This window comes from Garra rufa, chromosome 19 (assembly GCF_049309525.1).
Source record: "Garra rufa chromosome 19, GarRuf1.0, whole genome shotgun sequence".
NCBI classification, from domain to species: domain Eukaryota; kingdom Metazoa; phylum Chordata; class Actinopteri; order Cypriniformes; family Cyprinidae; genus Garra; species Garra rufa.
In genome coordinates this window covers 30,928,124-30,943,898 of record NC_133379.1, presented here as the reverse complement: position 1 = coordinate 30,943,898, position 15,775 = coordinate 30,928,124, and the positions used below count along the sequence as shown (strand labels likewise).

The 15,775-nt window shown below is 32.3% G+C and overlaps 1 protein-coding gene across 1 annotated transcript in view; it reads right to left on the bottom strand.

Annotated features, from left to right (window-relative positions):
- Positions 1-7,459: 7,459 nt before the first annotated feature.
- Positions 7,460-15,775, bottom strand: part of npdc1a (neural proliferation, differentiation and control, 1a) — a 106,603-nt gene continuing 98,287 nt past the window's right edge. Inside the window, exons 3-9 of the mRNA XM_073825160.1 lie at positions 13,970-14,065; positions 13,401-13,592; positions 12,487-12,553; positions 11,540-11,621; positions 11,369-11,448; positions 10,828-10,927; positions 7,460-8,445 (exon numbers count right to left, since the gene is read on the bottom strand). Coding sequence (XP_073681261.1) covers positions 8,374-8,445; positions 10,828-10,927; positions 11,369-11,448; positions 11,540-11,621; positions 12,487-12,553; positions 13,401-13,592; positions 13,970-14,065 — 689 coding nt within the window. The 3' untranslated portion in view covers positions 7,460-8,373. The remainder of the gene's footprint in view (positions 8,446-10,827; positions 10,928-11,368; positions 11,449-11,539; positions 11,622-12,486; positions 12,554-13,400; positions 13,593-13,969; positions 14,066-15,775) is intronic.

Genomic DNA, 15,775 nt, shown 5'->3' with positions numbered 1-15,775 from the left:
CTTCCCACAAAAATAAGTTCTTAGATTTCAAGCGAGAAAGCGTTGAGGTTGTTGGTTTAGATAATCAACAAACGGGGATCAATAGCTCCATGCCAGAACGTTTTTGTAGAAATGCCAAACTTAGCTAAACCAAGGTATATTTCAAAGCCACACTGTGTCCCAGCCTGGAAATGTGTGCAGTCCTTGTGTGACGGCCATCAATCAGGCCTCCAGAATGGGTTAGTAGCTCACCAACTCTTTCCAATCTCAAATCTGATCCTGTCCCACACAGGTTTTCCTAATCAATCGGAGTTGGAGGCTGGGGTCTTAACCATCTCCTCTCCTATTGGTCACCTGAGACAATAAGCCACAGCTGACGGTGAATTTGTGAATGAACTTGGTTTTCTCATTGGGTGAGGACGTTTTTTGGAATGTGAGGTGTATATTTGCATTTCCCAAAAGTGCACAAACCATACATTTAATCTTAATTAAAATTTCACCTTCAGTAAAACCACTGAACATTCATAAGATGAAATGCATAATACATTAATCCACACAGCTTTCTCATGCATGTTGAGTGTTTACAATGCAAATAGCATTAGGCTACATATTCATGTGTTTTATATTCATGCCACATTAGGTAAACTTTGTTTCAGTAATATGCACTTAATGAGCTTACTTGATATTGAAATTCTTGACATCCGTGGGAAGATGACTTTATTGTGCACGAAGTTAACTTATATATTTATAAAATACTTAATACCAGATTTTATTAAGAAAAGTAATTTTAATTTAATAAAATGTAAACAAAATATATCATAAAACTGTATAATAAGTCAAACTGCATTCACATGTATTTTTGCTGTTCTATTTGGCCAAGAGAGACAAATAAAAGGTGAAAAGTTTGTCTGTTGCTGATAAGCAATTGGATTACAAGCGTCGCATCTCCCACCTTCACGCTGCTTGTTGAATCACTGATAGGAACCGTTTATACAAGCAAGAGCATTTTGGAGAAAAACAGAAAGATAATAATACTACTGTGCTGTGGAAAAACATATTTTAGTTTTAGCTAAAAAAAAATAAAAAAAAATAGGGCCAACATGCTGAACAAAACTACTTGCAACAAAATGTTAGCCTATTTATCTGAAGAAAATAAATAAATAAATAAATAAATAAATAAACACGCGCAATTAAAATTACATGTACATAAAAAGTTATCTCAGATCATGGTGTGAAATCCTAAATTTATGACATTTTATGATCTGCTTTTCAGAATGAAATTTAAACATAAATACCAAATAAATAAATAAAAAATTCTCCCTGATTTTATGACTTTTATTTTATTATTATCTCATGATAGTTACATTTATTCATTGGCATATTCAACATATACTATGTGACCCTGGACCTCAAAACCAGACATAAGGGTCCATTTTAAGATGAATAAATCGCTTTCCATTGATGTATGGTTTGTTAGGATAGGACAATATTTGGCTGAGATACAGCTATTCGAAAATCTGGAATCTGATGGTCCGAAGAAAAAAAATCAAAATTGAGAAAATCGCCTTTAAAGTTGTCCAGATGAAGAAAATTAAGTTTTGATATATTTACGGTAGGAAATTTACAAAATATCTTCATGGAACATGATCTTCACTTAATATCCTAATGATTTTTGGCATAAAAAAATCGATCATTTTGAACCATATTGTTGGCTATCGCTACAAATATACTCCTTATATTTATGACTGGTTTTGTGGTCCATGGTCAGATATTATAGGCTATATAAGTAGTTAATAGTCAGGATGCACAAAAATAGCTGTAGGCTAAATTATAATCTAAAATTATAAACCGACCTGAAAAATCGAGTCGAATCTTAAAGTTAAAATTTGTTAATTTGGCGACAAAATACATATTTTATTGGCCTAATAAGTAACACAGGCTTAATCGCATAATAAGTTCATTCAAGCTTGTTTTTCGTTTCTCATTACACATTGTTTACTGTATGGAAGAGCTCTCTTGCAGACTCATCGATACAGCTGTGCACCCCCGACCGAGGCGATCGGTGCAGATTGCGGCAGGAAGACGCGCCGCAGGAAAGTGGATGGGGGAGGTATTGTGCCAGAAGAGCCTGAGGCCCCCCGCCGCTTCCAGATCCAGAGTTGCGATGGCCGGCCATTAGCTGCCTTTCAGCACTGAACAATAAGTCGCAACCCTTTGATTCCGCCCCTACCCCCCTCATCTGAAACAAACACTCGGCAAAGTTTCACTGGCACACTAATACCAAAGTCTCTTAAAAAGCATAAACGTATACAGGAGTCTTGTTTGTTATAGACCTCAGTCAGGGAGGAGACATTTTGAACTGTTGACAGGCGCGAAAACGAAGCTGTGAGGGAAACAAGTACAGTGCGTTCAATAGATTGTACAGTTGTATAACAACATACTACATCAGAACAGAAAAAAACTCTATAAAATAGTTTTGAAAGTCCTAAGTTGTGAAATTACGAGATATAGGACCTTCGCAGCTGACAATAACATTCTCACAACTTTCTCTAACGCTTTTTAAAAGTTTTTGAACGGTAACATTTTTAATGTTTTTGCATTCATTTAATCCAAAGTACAACAAAAACAGAATATATATATATATATATTTACTATTTAAAATATCTGTTTTCTATTGTAATATAAAATGTAATTTATTCCTGTGATTTCAAAGCTGAATTTTTAGCATTAGGCTACTCCAGTCTTCAGTTTCACAATTCTTCAGAAATCATTCTAATATGCTTATTTTAAACATTTATTATTATTATCAATATTTAAAACAGCTGAGTATAAACAGTTTGATGAATAGAAAGATCCACAGATCAGCATTTATTAAAAAAAAAAAAAAACTTGTAACATTATACACTATAACATTCTGAAAGCTTGTGGTCAGTATAATTTATTTTGATTTATTTAATTTATTTGGGCATGAGGTTTTTGAAATTAATATTTTTAATTAAGCAAGGATGCTTTAAATTGATCAAAAGTGATGATAAAGACATTTATAATGTTAAAAAGATTTCTATTTCAGATAAGTTCTTCTGAACTTTATGTTCATCAATTTTTTCAGAAACCTGAAAAAAATTCTACTCAGCCGTTTTCAATGTTATAATAATAAATGTTTTGTTGAGCAGCAAATCAGAATATTAGAATGATTTCTGAAGTATCATGTGACTGGAAGAATTATTACTGGTTATTCTAAAAAAATTCAGCTTCAAAATCACTGGAATAAATTACATTTTAAAATAATATATTTAAATAGAAAACAGTTATTTCAAATAGTAAAAATAATTCAAAATGTCATGCTTTGGCTGTACTTTGGATCAAACAAATTTAAACATTAAAAATCTTACTGTTCAAAAACTTTTGACTTTTAGTGTATATAAATGTTAGGACAAAAATTCTTATGACTATTAAAATTTAATAGGCCTATACATTCTATAAACAACAACATTCTCGGGAACGTCCTTAAAATGTTCTTTTTACTTTTTCAACATTCTAAACATTTTTGTAATCTTTAAATAACATTCTAATCATGACAAGAACACTGCACATTTGAAAGTCTTTAGAATATCAAAACTAAACGTTCAAATATTGTTATATTTTTGGTAAGAATAAAAAAGTAGAATGTTTTGGTCAACTTTAACTAACATTCCAAAAATGACAAGAAAACTGCATTTTAATGTTTTAGAAATAATATTTTTTCTAATCTAAAATCTCCTGTGTTTATGGTTTAAAAGTATCGATAGTTTGATGAGAAACCTTCAACATCCACAGAACCTTTCAAATGCAGAAAAGGTTCTTTATAGTTGAAAAATGTTCTTTCGATTTTTTAAATGTTCAAAATGGTTCTTTTAAGAACAGTTCACTGAAAGGTTCTTTTGCGGAAACAAAAATGGTTTTTCTATGGCATCACTGCAAAAACACCCTTTTGAAACCTTTATTTTTGAGTGTATGCACTTATATATACCTCTGCAATCTGCTTTGATTCCCAATCTAATCTCCCTGATGCTTCGCCACCCACTCAGAGCATCACACACCATCCAGTACAAGCACAGCCGACTCAAATCTAGAACAATCAACCCCCTGTCTTCAAACACACTCTTGCAGACCAGGAGCTATAGGTCACAACTGAGCTGTCCATCTCTCCTGCTCACAAAGCCTAGGAAAGGACACACAGGAGGCCTCCGGGGCCAGTCAAAGCTTTTAAAAGACATCAAACCACTGCTGCGGGCATTGTGCTGGCCCATGGACTTGGGTGGGGATTGTTATGTAAAGTGCAGACAGAGGAGGAGAAAGTGGAAAGAGATGACACAGGCCCAGTGAGGGACAGCAGAGCCAGGATTAGGCCGCAAAACACTCCCAGGTGGCTGTTGTGTGTACTGGAAAATCCATAGACAGCAGTTAACTTGATGTAAAGAGGCACATTCTGTGATATTACTAAATGATATTGAGTCGGCTGTTTGGTAATATGGAGCTGCATCACCACACCCTTGTTTACATGCAATGCATTCTGGAACGGGAGGTTATGTATGCATCAGCTGCATCAGAATTTTCTATTATATATATGTGAGAACCAAATGTTGTTGGTGATAAAAGGGCGTATATGTGGTAAAGTGTGAGCTGAGATGAAATGAAGGTTTTGTGTTTGAAGATCACAATCTAAGGAGGAAGGAAATATGGGGAAATCAAACATGAAGCTCTTACACGTGTCTATACAAATAACGCATTTAAATATTTCATTTGAATTAGATCAAATAACATTTTTAAACTTCGGTTTCTTTCTGGTATCACTTTTATATTTCATATCATGGCATCTGAGGTATTATATAAAACAGGGATATTAGTTTACTAAAACTAACATAAAAATGTTTTATTACCTAAACATTGTCTGAAATAAAAATAAATATAAACTTCTATATAACTTCTTTTAGTTGAACTGTTTGCCAAAGCAATTTTATTTCGTTACTTGGTGTGCTAAAATAATCAAAAATTCAAATAAAAGGTAAAGATATTTTAAAAATATATAAGTAAAAATCTAGACTAAAAATGAAAACAAAAACACACAAACTATAATAGCATCTCAGTGACAAAAATATCGCTGATACAAAATTATTAATATCTATCAGAATAAAAATGTATTTCTATCAAAATGTAAAACCTTATATATAATAAAAAGCAATAACAAAATGACAAAAACACAACTAAAAATCTAGCAAAAAGATGTACCTAAAAATAATAATTAATTAATTCATAAAAAATTAAATAATATATTTTTAATAAAAAACTTTAAATAATATAATATATATATATTTTAACTAAATACATATATAAATAAAATGTAAATAAAATTTAGACTAAAATGAAAACTGAAAATACAAAAAAAGTACCTCAGTGATGCTAAAATATCACATTATTGTACTGTACATTATTAACATCTATAAAAATAAAAACCTTTATATGTCTATAATAAAAATAAATTTAAATAAATAAATAAAGTTGACTAAAATGAAAACAAAAAAATACTAATTTTTTTTAATAAAAACCTAAAACTAAAAATAAATACAAACATAAATAATAAAAGATTTTTCTAAATAAATAAAAATGTAAATAAAATTATGACTAAAATGAAAATTAAAAATACAAAATAAAAAAATATTTTAATAAAAAACTTTACAAATAAAAACAAAATATAAATAAAAATAAACAAAAAATACATTATTTTTTTTTAATAAATAAAAAAATAATAATTAAAATAAAATTTAGACTAAAAATGAAAACAGGAAATAAAAAATGGAAAAAACAATAAAGACACTAAAATATCACTGATATCAAATTATTAATATCTAAAAAATATATAGTTTTTATTAAAAAGCATAAAAATAAATAAATAAAGATATTTAAAAAAAATACAATTTAGACTAAAAATGAAAACGGAAAATACAAAAAAAAAAATGAAAGAAAAAAATCCTGCAACAGTACCTCAGTGACACTAAAATATCACTGATATCAAATTATTAATATGTATCAAAATAAAAACCTTAATAGGTATATAATAAAAAGCAAAAACAAAAAAACAAATATTTACAAAAAAAGTTTAATATATTTTAAATTAAAAAACTAAAATAAATAAATAAAAAATATGTTTTAGATAAATAACAAATAAATAAAATTTAGACTAAAAGTGAAAATATAAATAAAGACAAAATACAAAAAAATACCTACTACTACCTCAGTGACACTAAAATATCACTGACATCAAATTTTGAATATCTATCAATGCAAAGATGGAAGCTAATTTGTGTTATTCCTATTCTCTGTTGTTGACTGTATTCTTCTGAATAATAATGACAGCTGCAATATTTACACAATAATTTAAAACAACCGTATTACAAGCTATATCATACCCTGTAAATATTTATCATGTCATATTAAAGGTCATTTTTATAGTGCCCTATTATTGTACGCCCAAAGCATGAAAAAAAAAAATGGTTTGGCTGCCTGTTACAGCCATTTTTTATTTTTTATTTATTTTTTTTTATTTCAATGGCTCTTTTTCCTCACATGTATAAAACTGATTCGAAAGTTTTAGTATCTGATAAACAAGTATGTGACCTCTCTTCCCTCTGCCCCATTGACTTATACAACCTGTCCGATGGCCTTTTGATTGCTTTTGACACCCTGCTGACGACTACTGCCTCTCTCCCCACATATCTTGATCGGGTGGCCTATGGCTGCCTTCCTCACCATTCACAGTTACAATGGCCTTTAATGGCTCTCCCCCCACAGACACCTCAATAAGGCTGGATCTGTGATGGGCTCCTCTCAACCACACCTTATGGGGCAGTTAAGTGGCCCATCGCAGAAAAAAACAGCCTGCACTGGGGGAGGTCAGGTCTCCTCCTGCCACGTTCGCTTGAGATGGATGAGCTGGAGAGGACAAACAAACATTTCAGCTTCAGGTTCTGTCAGAGAACAAGCTTTTTAAGCTTTAACCTAAAACAAATATGAATAGAAATTTAACACTGACAGGTGTTTCAGAAGAAGCAATGATTTGAGGTCAAACATACATTTTTGACCACAAAACCAGTCTTAGGTAGCACGGGTATATTTGCAGCAATAGCCAAAAATACATTGTATGGGTCAAAATGATTTTTTCTTTTATGTCAAAAATCATTGGGATATTAAGATCATGTTCCATGAAGATATTTCAGACACTTTCTACCGTAAATACAACAAAATTGAACTTTAAAGGCGATTTTCTCAATATTTAGATATTTTTTGCTCAGATTTTCAAATAGTTGTATATTGGACAAAGATTGTACTATTTTAACAAACCATACATCAAATGACCAAAAATGTGCCCTTATGACTGCTTTTGTGGTCTAGGATCACATATACTTGATTTATGGAACATCATCACCCATACACTTCAAGAAAGTACTATATAATACATTTCAGTTTATTTATTTATTTACACTAAAGTGATTTGAGCACAGAAATCTGTCTTTTTCAGTATAACTAGCGTTTCATTTTCTTACACAACCATTATATCAGATAAAATGGGGTTGATATTTACTGAGGGATACAAAGAAAGAAAAATAAAGAGAGGGAGAACTAAAGAGAGATTTCATATTGAAGAACATACATAGGAAAAATTTATAATGTGACGAATTAAATTAAACAGAATTATTGTCAATCTCAAAACAAAAAAAAGAATCTATTATGTTGACAATGAAACAAAAATAATACTAAGGTAAGGAGAGACAAATAACACGAGTAAATGTGTTTCTTATACACAATAAACAGAAAAGGTGCTTCCAGAGGTAGCTTTGCCCAAAAACATGAAGTTGTGAGGTTAAAAAATGACATCTAGCTGAAAAAGATGCTTATAAAGATTGCTAACATGACCCCAAAGATATTTAAAAGGGAGGTGACATAAAAAGCTAGGTAGTGAGAGCAAACCAACCCCAGACCTGAAGAATAAAGATGTGGTGTGAAGAAACCGCATTAAAAGGCCGGTCTGAGTTTCCACTGAGAGTTTGCAGTGCAAGAGTCCTTTCAGATTTGATATGTGTACAGCTGAGTAAAAGAAAAAACCTTGTAACCACTGCTGTGTTTTACTTTTATTTACCTGATCGACTACATTCAGTATCTGTAGAGTCTGGGTGTTTTTCTCACTTTGTTCTGAGGGGCTAGGTGTCAGATTTTCCAGGAAAAACAGAGTCATATTTTTTTCATTTGTGTGTGGGGTAAGAGATGCAGCTTCACCCTGTGGAGGAATGCTTTTAGGTGTGTTAAACCTATTCTAAAAGTATTCAGGTGTGTGTGTGTGCGCGTATGTGTGTGTCCAGGTCACTTGTGATTTTTCTGGGAGTGTAAGGTGGAGTCGTCAAACAGTGGGTTTTTCACCTCCATCTCTCCAGTCTAGAGAGGAGAAAAAAATTACATAACAGTCATACTTGTTCTCATTCAGCCATTTTTTTTCAACCTGATCTCATGACGAAAACATACCTGTGGGAACTTTTTAGCAAGATAAAAGTAGGTTTTGTGCCATATTCAATGTGAAATGTCTACTGAGTGGCACTAAAAGAGTCTGTTTTTTTTCTCTCTGGAACAGATGAACGTACATATTATACGTTTTATGTGACGTTGGTTTTGTGTGTCACTGCAGTTCTGACTTGAAATGTCTGTTGAGTGATGTTTTAAAATAATGTACCATCTGCACAACAGCTAAACCTACTGATAATATAAACCAAATCGAATGTGACTAAAAACGCAATCACACACATGCCGTTTTAGCTTGTTTTTTAATTTTTTATCTTTCAGCTCTTACATCGCAAGTTGAATTTGTACCGAGCAAGCTTTGTTACGTCCGGAAAGTGAAACATATGGAACTGTAATCATACTGTGTATGAAAACGTTATGTGTTCATTTCTGTTGGAAACTGCAGCGTTTTTTTGCAGTTCCCACTGGTACGTTTTCGTATTTTTGATCAAATAAATACAGCCTTGGTGAGCATAAGTGACTAAACCATAAAATATAAAACATCATTCAAACACCTTTGAATGAATGCGTGCATGCATTTGATATGTTAGAACAAATTTAGTACAAATAAATAAGTAAAAATAAATAAATAAAATAATTAAAAGAGAAGTTCACTTCCAGAACAAAAATTTACAGATAATTTACCCGCTTGTCATCCAAGATGTTCATGTCTTTCTTCAGTTGTAAAAAAATTGTCTTTTTTAAGGAAAACATTTCAGGACTTTTCTCCACATAGTGGACTTCTATGGTCCCCCGAGTTTGAACTTCCAAAATGCAGTTTAAATGTGGCTTCAAATGATCCCAAATGTTGTAAACAATCCAAGCCGAGGAAGAAGGGTCTTATCTAGCGAAACAATCTGTTTTTTTTTTTTTTACCTCAAATGCTCGTCTGGTTTGCTCTGCCTGAACTCTGTTGACTCTCAAAAATAATTAAAAATCGCTCTACATCGCTGCAGAAGTACTGACCCAGTGTTTGCAATATGAGCATGCAAAGAAGATCAAACACCCTTAACAAAAAAGGTAAAACAGCAATGTAAGATGATTTTGAAGTTGAGGGAGAAAATAAGATGGGAGTTTTTCGAAGTTTTTCGAAAAAAAAAAAAAAAAAAAAACAGTTCAGGCAGAACAAGTCAAGACGAGCATTTGAGGTTAAAAAGTATATAAATTGTAATAAAAAAAAACAAAAACGATCATTTGGCCAGATAAGACCCTTCTTCCTCAGCTGGGATCGTTTACAACCACATTTGGGATCGTTTGAAGCCGCATTTTGGAAGTTTAAACTTGGGGCACCATAGAAGTCCACTATATGGAGAAAAGTACTGACCCTGTGTTTGAAAAGTGAACATGCAAAGAAGATCAAACACCCCTAACAAAAAAGGTAAAACAGCAATGTAAGGCAATTTTGAAGTTGAGGGAGAAAATATGATGGGAGTTTTTCAAAGTTTTTCGAAAAAAAAAAAAAAAGTTCAGGCAGAGCAAGTCAAGACGAGCATTTGAGGTTAAAAAGTATATAAATTGTAATAAAAAAATAAACAAAAAACAATAATTTGGCCAGATAAGACCTTTCTTCCTCAGCTGGGATCATTTACAACCACATTTGGGATCGTTTGAAGCCGCATTTTGGAAGTTTAAACTTGGAGCACCATAGAAGTCCACTATATGGAGAAAAGTACTGACCCTGTGTTTGAAAAGTGAACATGCAAAGAAGATCAAACACCCCTAATAAAAAAAGGTAAAACAGCAATGTAAGGCGATTTTGAAGTTGAGGGAGAAAATGAGATGGGAGTTTTTTGACATACCCTAACTGTCTTGAACTGGAAAAAGATTCAGGCAGAGCAGGACAAGACGAGTGTCTAAGGTTAAAAAGTATATTAAAAAAATACCGATTGTTTGACTAGATAAGACCCTTCTTTCACAGCTGGGATCGTTTACAACCACATTTGGGATCGTTTGAAGCCGCATTTAAACTGCATTTTGGAAGTTTAAACTCGAGGCACCATAGAAGTCCACTATATGGAGAAAAATCCTGAAATATTTTCCTTAAAAAACTGAAGAAAGAAAGACATGAACATCTTGGATGACAAGGGGTGAGTACATTATCTGTAAACTTTTGTTCTGAAAGTGAACTTCTCCTTTAATTAATTTTAAATTTAAACAAGACAGTATTTAAAAAATATATTATTTTTTATTTATTTATTTTGTGAATATTATCCTAAAAACACATGCTAAATAGAGATGCTAAATGCAAAAATATTTACACACCGGTGCCAGTCCAGGGCACTCGTACACAGTGAAATCTCCCACTTCATTCTCCTCATCTGATGTGGCCCCAGACTCTGAGACTTTAGGTTCTGCTTTATGTCTGTGTTAAAAAAACAACAACCTATATTAACACCTGTAACAGATATAATATAGAACACTTCCTTCTATAAAACTATAAATTTAGTAAATAAATATTTTTCACAGAGCAATGGCTGCTTCAACTTCTTTATCATGATGTCCTAAACTTTGCACAAGTTTAGGTAGTCAGCATTAAATGCTGTTGATAGAGCTTAACATTTTTTGAAAGCAGTTTTCTTAGCATGATTCATATCAAGTGTGATGCATGTACATGAAAGTGGAAGGAAATAAGGAAGGAAATGAGTCAGAAACATTATATGTATTTTTACATTCATGTTCTTAATCACCATTCCTATAAAGTGGGTTATGATAAAAATGCAACAGGAAATCACCAGGACAGAGAACTGAAAAGAGACAATTAAGCTAAAATGACTAAAATAATCAAGAGATGTGTTGTGCTTACTTCTCCATTGAGAGCATTTGTTGTTTCTGATGCTGGTAGTGATACATCTGAGCACTGTGAGCCAGGGTGTTATCCCCAGACTAAAACATGAAAAGACATGGTCATAATCTCTTAAACATGATAAGAAGAAATGCTAAAGTGTTTATTGTATTTTTGGATATATGCACTCACTGAGGTATGATTATGATTGGGTCCCACAGCATGAAACGCAGGGTAATCAACCTTCTCAGCTAGATGTGTGTCTCTCTGTAACCTGTTAATAAATAAATCAATACATAAATATGACCCTAGACAACAAAACCAGTCATAAGTAGCACAGGTAGCAACAGCCAACAATACACTGTATGGGTCAAAATGACCAATTTTCCTTTTATGCCAAAAAAAAGAGCATGTTCCATGAAGATATTTTGTAAATTTCCTACCATAAATATATGAAAACATAAGTTTTGATTAGTAATATGCATTGCTAAGAACTTGATTTGGACAACTTTTTCTCAATATTTTGTATTTTTTTGCACCCTCAGATTTCAAATTTTCAAATAGTTGTATCTCAGCCAAATATCCTAACAAACCATACATCAATGGAAATTTTCATATATTCATAATGTATAAATCTGCCAACCAAAAGTTTGCAATAGAAAACAATAAGATTTAAACTGAAACGTACATAGTTTTAAAGAAATACACAGCTAATTTCCTAAAAAATCCTTAAATTGAAGGTGCACTGCACTTAAAATTGCAAAGAAAAATTACAAAAATAATTTTATAATAAACTTTTTTAAAAACTGCACTGAAAACGACAAAGGATAAAAAATTAGTTATTTGTATATTCAATTAATATTTATTTTTCTTATTTAAAAGGCTACAATTTAAAACAGAATTAAAATTAAGATCTGGCTTTTCTTGTCCTTTTTCGTAAAACAGTTAAATACCACAACAATAATTTCTACTTCTTCTAAGGGTTTTGCATTGATGTGCAGTTTTTTGTGAGAGTGAAAAAGGAAGTTTATTAAAAACACATTATGGTGGCATGATAATGGTTTGAGCTAATAATACAAACTGACTAACTGTATTACTAACCAAGAAAAAAAAAGAAAAAAAAAAAAGATTCAAATTACCTGATCCAGCATACAGCAGCGATGATGAGAGCCATGGATCCCACAATAATGCATAAAGAGATCATCACTGCTCCCAGTGATACAAACACACAATTATAAAAGAGAGAAACAGAGACAGACAAGAAAAACTATGAGAAGGACAGTCATAAACAGAACATTTTGGAAAACATTTCAGCATTTCTCTCCATATATGGACTTCTATGGTGCCCCCGAGTTTGAACTTTCAAAATGCAGTTTAAATGCAGCTTCAAAGGGCTCTAAATGATCCCACCCGATGAAGAAGGGTCTTATCTAGCGAAACGATTGGTTATTTTCTAAAAACATTTACAACTTATATACTTTTTAATCTCAAACGCTCGTCTTACCGAGCTAGACAAGAAGGTTAAAAAGTATATAAATTGTCATTTTTTTTTAGAAAATAACCCATTTTTTTGCTAGTTAAGACCCTTCTTTCCTCGGCTGTGATCGTTTAGAGCCCTCTGAAGCTGCATTTTGAAGTTCAAACTCGGGGGCACCATAAAAGTCCATTATATGGAGAGAAATCCTGAAATGTTTTACTCAAAAAACAATTTCCTTACGACTGAAGAAAGAAAGACATGAACATCTTGGATGACAAGGCGGTGAGTGCATTATCTGTACATTTTTGTTTTTCAAAGTGAACTACTCCTTTAATATGTAAGGACAAGCCAATAATAAAAGTGCAAAATATCATGTGATGGGCCTGCTGTTAAAATGCCATCTTTGTCAGGGATGTAGGCCAGCCAAACCACAATAAATCTAGTAAAACGGCATCAAAATAGCTATATTTCTGTGGAAACTTGTTCAAAGTATGCTAAAATGATTAAACAAATAACAACATAAAAACACACTGATCACAATTAGGCTATAAATAAAATCAACCTAGTCACACATACAGACTAGTAGGCTGTCTCTGGAAGAGTGGGGGGAGATGATCATCGGCCCATGGCGGTCGGATGAGTTTGTGACTGGATGGGGAGATTTAGGGGGTTGAAATGTCGGTGTCGATGGGCTGCTAGTTGTGGGTTCGTGCAAACTCTTCTGTTTCGATTCTGACTGGGACTGCGGAGGAGACTGTGAACGAGAGTCTAGAGAAGACATGAAGAGACAAAATAAGAATGAAGATTTTTCAAATTCAATATGACTCAGCTTTAATGTTTGTTAATGCTTAATAAGAAACAAGTGGATTTTATTCAACAAATATAATGTAGGACTGTTATTTTTCTACATTGTCGTTTGAAGTATTTTTCCACTGTTAACTAAGCTGCTAGGCTTCTGCTATCCAAATGTACCGTTATTTTTCACACTGGCAAAGCACGCTTCATTCAAACTGAATCTTCACACATAGCAAAGAGCGAGCGAAGTGTAAAGTTTAGAAGGGCTTGCTATGAATCATGACCACTGTAACCGCTGCACTACCTCACTAACCATAACCACACAGATTTTAAAAGCAGATAGTTCAAACCTGGCTGTTTGACTTCTGATATTTGCTGCTTGATAATGATGGAGGACAAAAGATCGATTTCTTCATCAATGTCAGGACGAGAGGCTGTGGAAATACCTGTGGAAATAAAGATAGAATGTGATATGGTAAAAGTATCAAAAGACATGGTTCTGAAATTGAACAGGCACAAATTTTAGGTATCATTTAAAAAAAAATTTTTTTTCCTGTACTTTACATCAGATTAGTGTATTAAGAGTATGTTATAAAACTTCGTAAATATTCATATATGGGCCATATATGAATTTGTCCAAAGTCAGAGTTGGAAATGTCTTGAAAAAGAAATGCAAATTGTATAATATCCAAGGTACACATTTCTAGTAATTGTGCAGTTAATTCTCATATTGTATTTTCAGACGGTTTTGGAATATTTGTCCTCTCCCCAACTTTGTATATTGGCCTATTAAGATTTTGCTCACATTTACATTGTAAATGTATATTTTTGCCATTTTATTAACATTTTTTCAGAGGTAAATCAATTACAATTTTTTTATATATTTTAAGTGTAATTTATGAGATTTGTTCCAATTTGAACCAATTTTTCTTTGTAAAACACAAAAGTTGATCATACTGATTTCAAAACTAAGGATTCATTAGTTTGAATACACACTTAACCAACAACTATCATTGCATCTTAGTTGATAATTCAGTATACTTTTTTTTTTTTTTTTGACAAAACATCCCATGTTTCGGTCATAAAACATACAAAAAATTGCATAACTGTAGCATAACCTAATGAAGAATTATGTGTTCTCTTTTGTCACTACCGAAACAATGATGACATGTTTTCGGTTGAGACTTTCAGTAGTGACAATTTTATCGGACAACACCCAAAAAAAAAAACAAAGATCTCACTACTGAAACTTCACCGAATGTTTCAGTCATGACCATTACGGCAAAGACAATTTTAGATACTTTAAAGGGTGTTTTCACACCTTCCTAATCAGCACATGATTAGGTAGCACAGTTCTGAACAGTGGTACACATTTAAAAACTAAATGTTATGGAAAAGCATCCAAAAAAGTGTGCTTAATTGCAAAAAAAAAAAAAAGAAAAAGTTTCCGGTAGTGACACACCTTAAAGTTAGACAGATTTTTCAGACTTTTGAACACATTTACCTCAAAATGATGGGGCCTATCTACTCACACCTTGTAGCTATGAGAAAGAGTGATACAAGAATATTTCCTGATCATAAATAAAGGGGTGTAGTTAAAATGAGTTTAAAAAAATATTACTAAAATATATTTACACTACCAGTCAAAAGTTTGGACACACTTCCTCATTCACTTTAATGGGGAAGTGTGTCCAAACTTTTGACTAGTAGTGTAAATATATTTTAGTAATATTTTAAATATTGTGGGCTTCAGTAGATATTAAAAGGATCTTAGTAAACATTTAAGAACTAAATATTAAATGCTTTTTAAATGTGTTTTTTGGTTGTGGGACAGCAGTTTGCACCAAATCTGTAGACTGGCCCATATATATATATATATACTAGTGGTGGGCATAGATTAATTTTTTTAATCTAGATTAATCTAGATTAAATCTTGAAATTAATCTAGATTAATCTAGATTAAAATGGCTAATTTGAATTCTTCTGAAAGCATTCAGAATATGTGTGCTACCCAAATAATGACTAAAAGTAAGTCTTTGAGAACGGGTTTCTCAAGCCAGGTGGCGCATTAGACCAGGGGCTCATCTCCTGTTTCGAAAATGCATTACAAACTGCTTGACAATTGCATTTAAAACACAATTAACTATACAAACTTG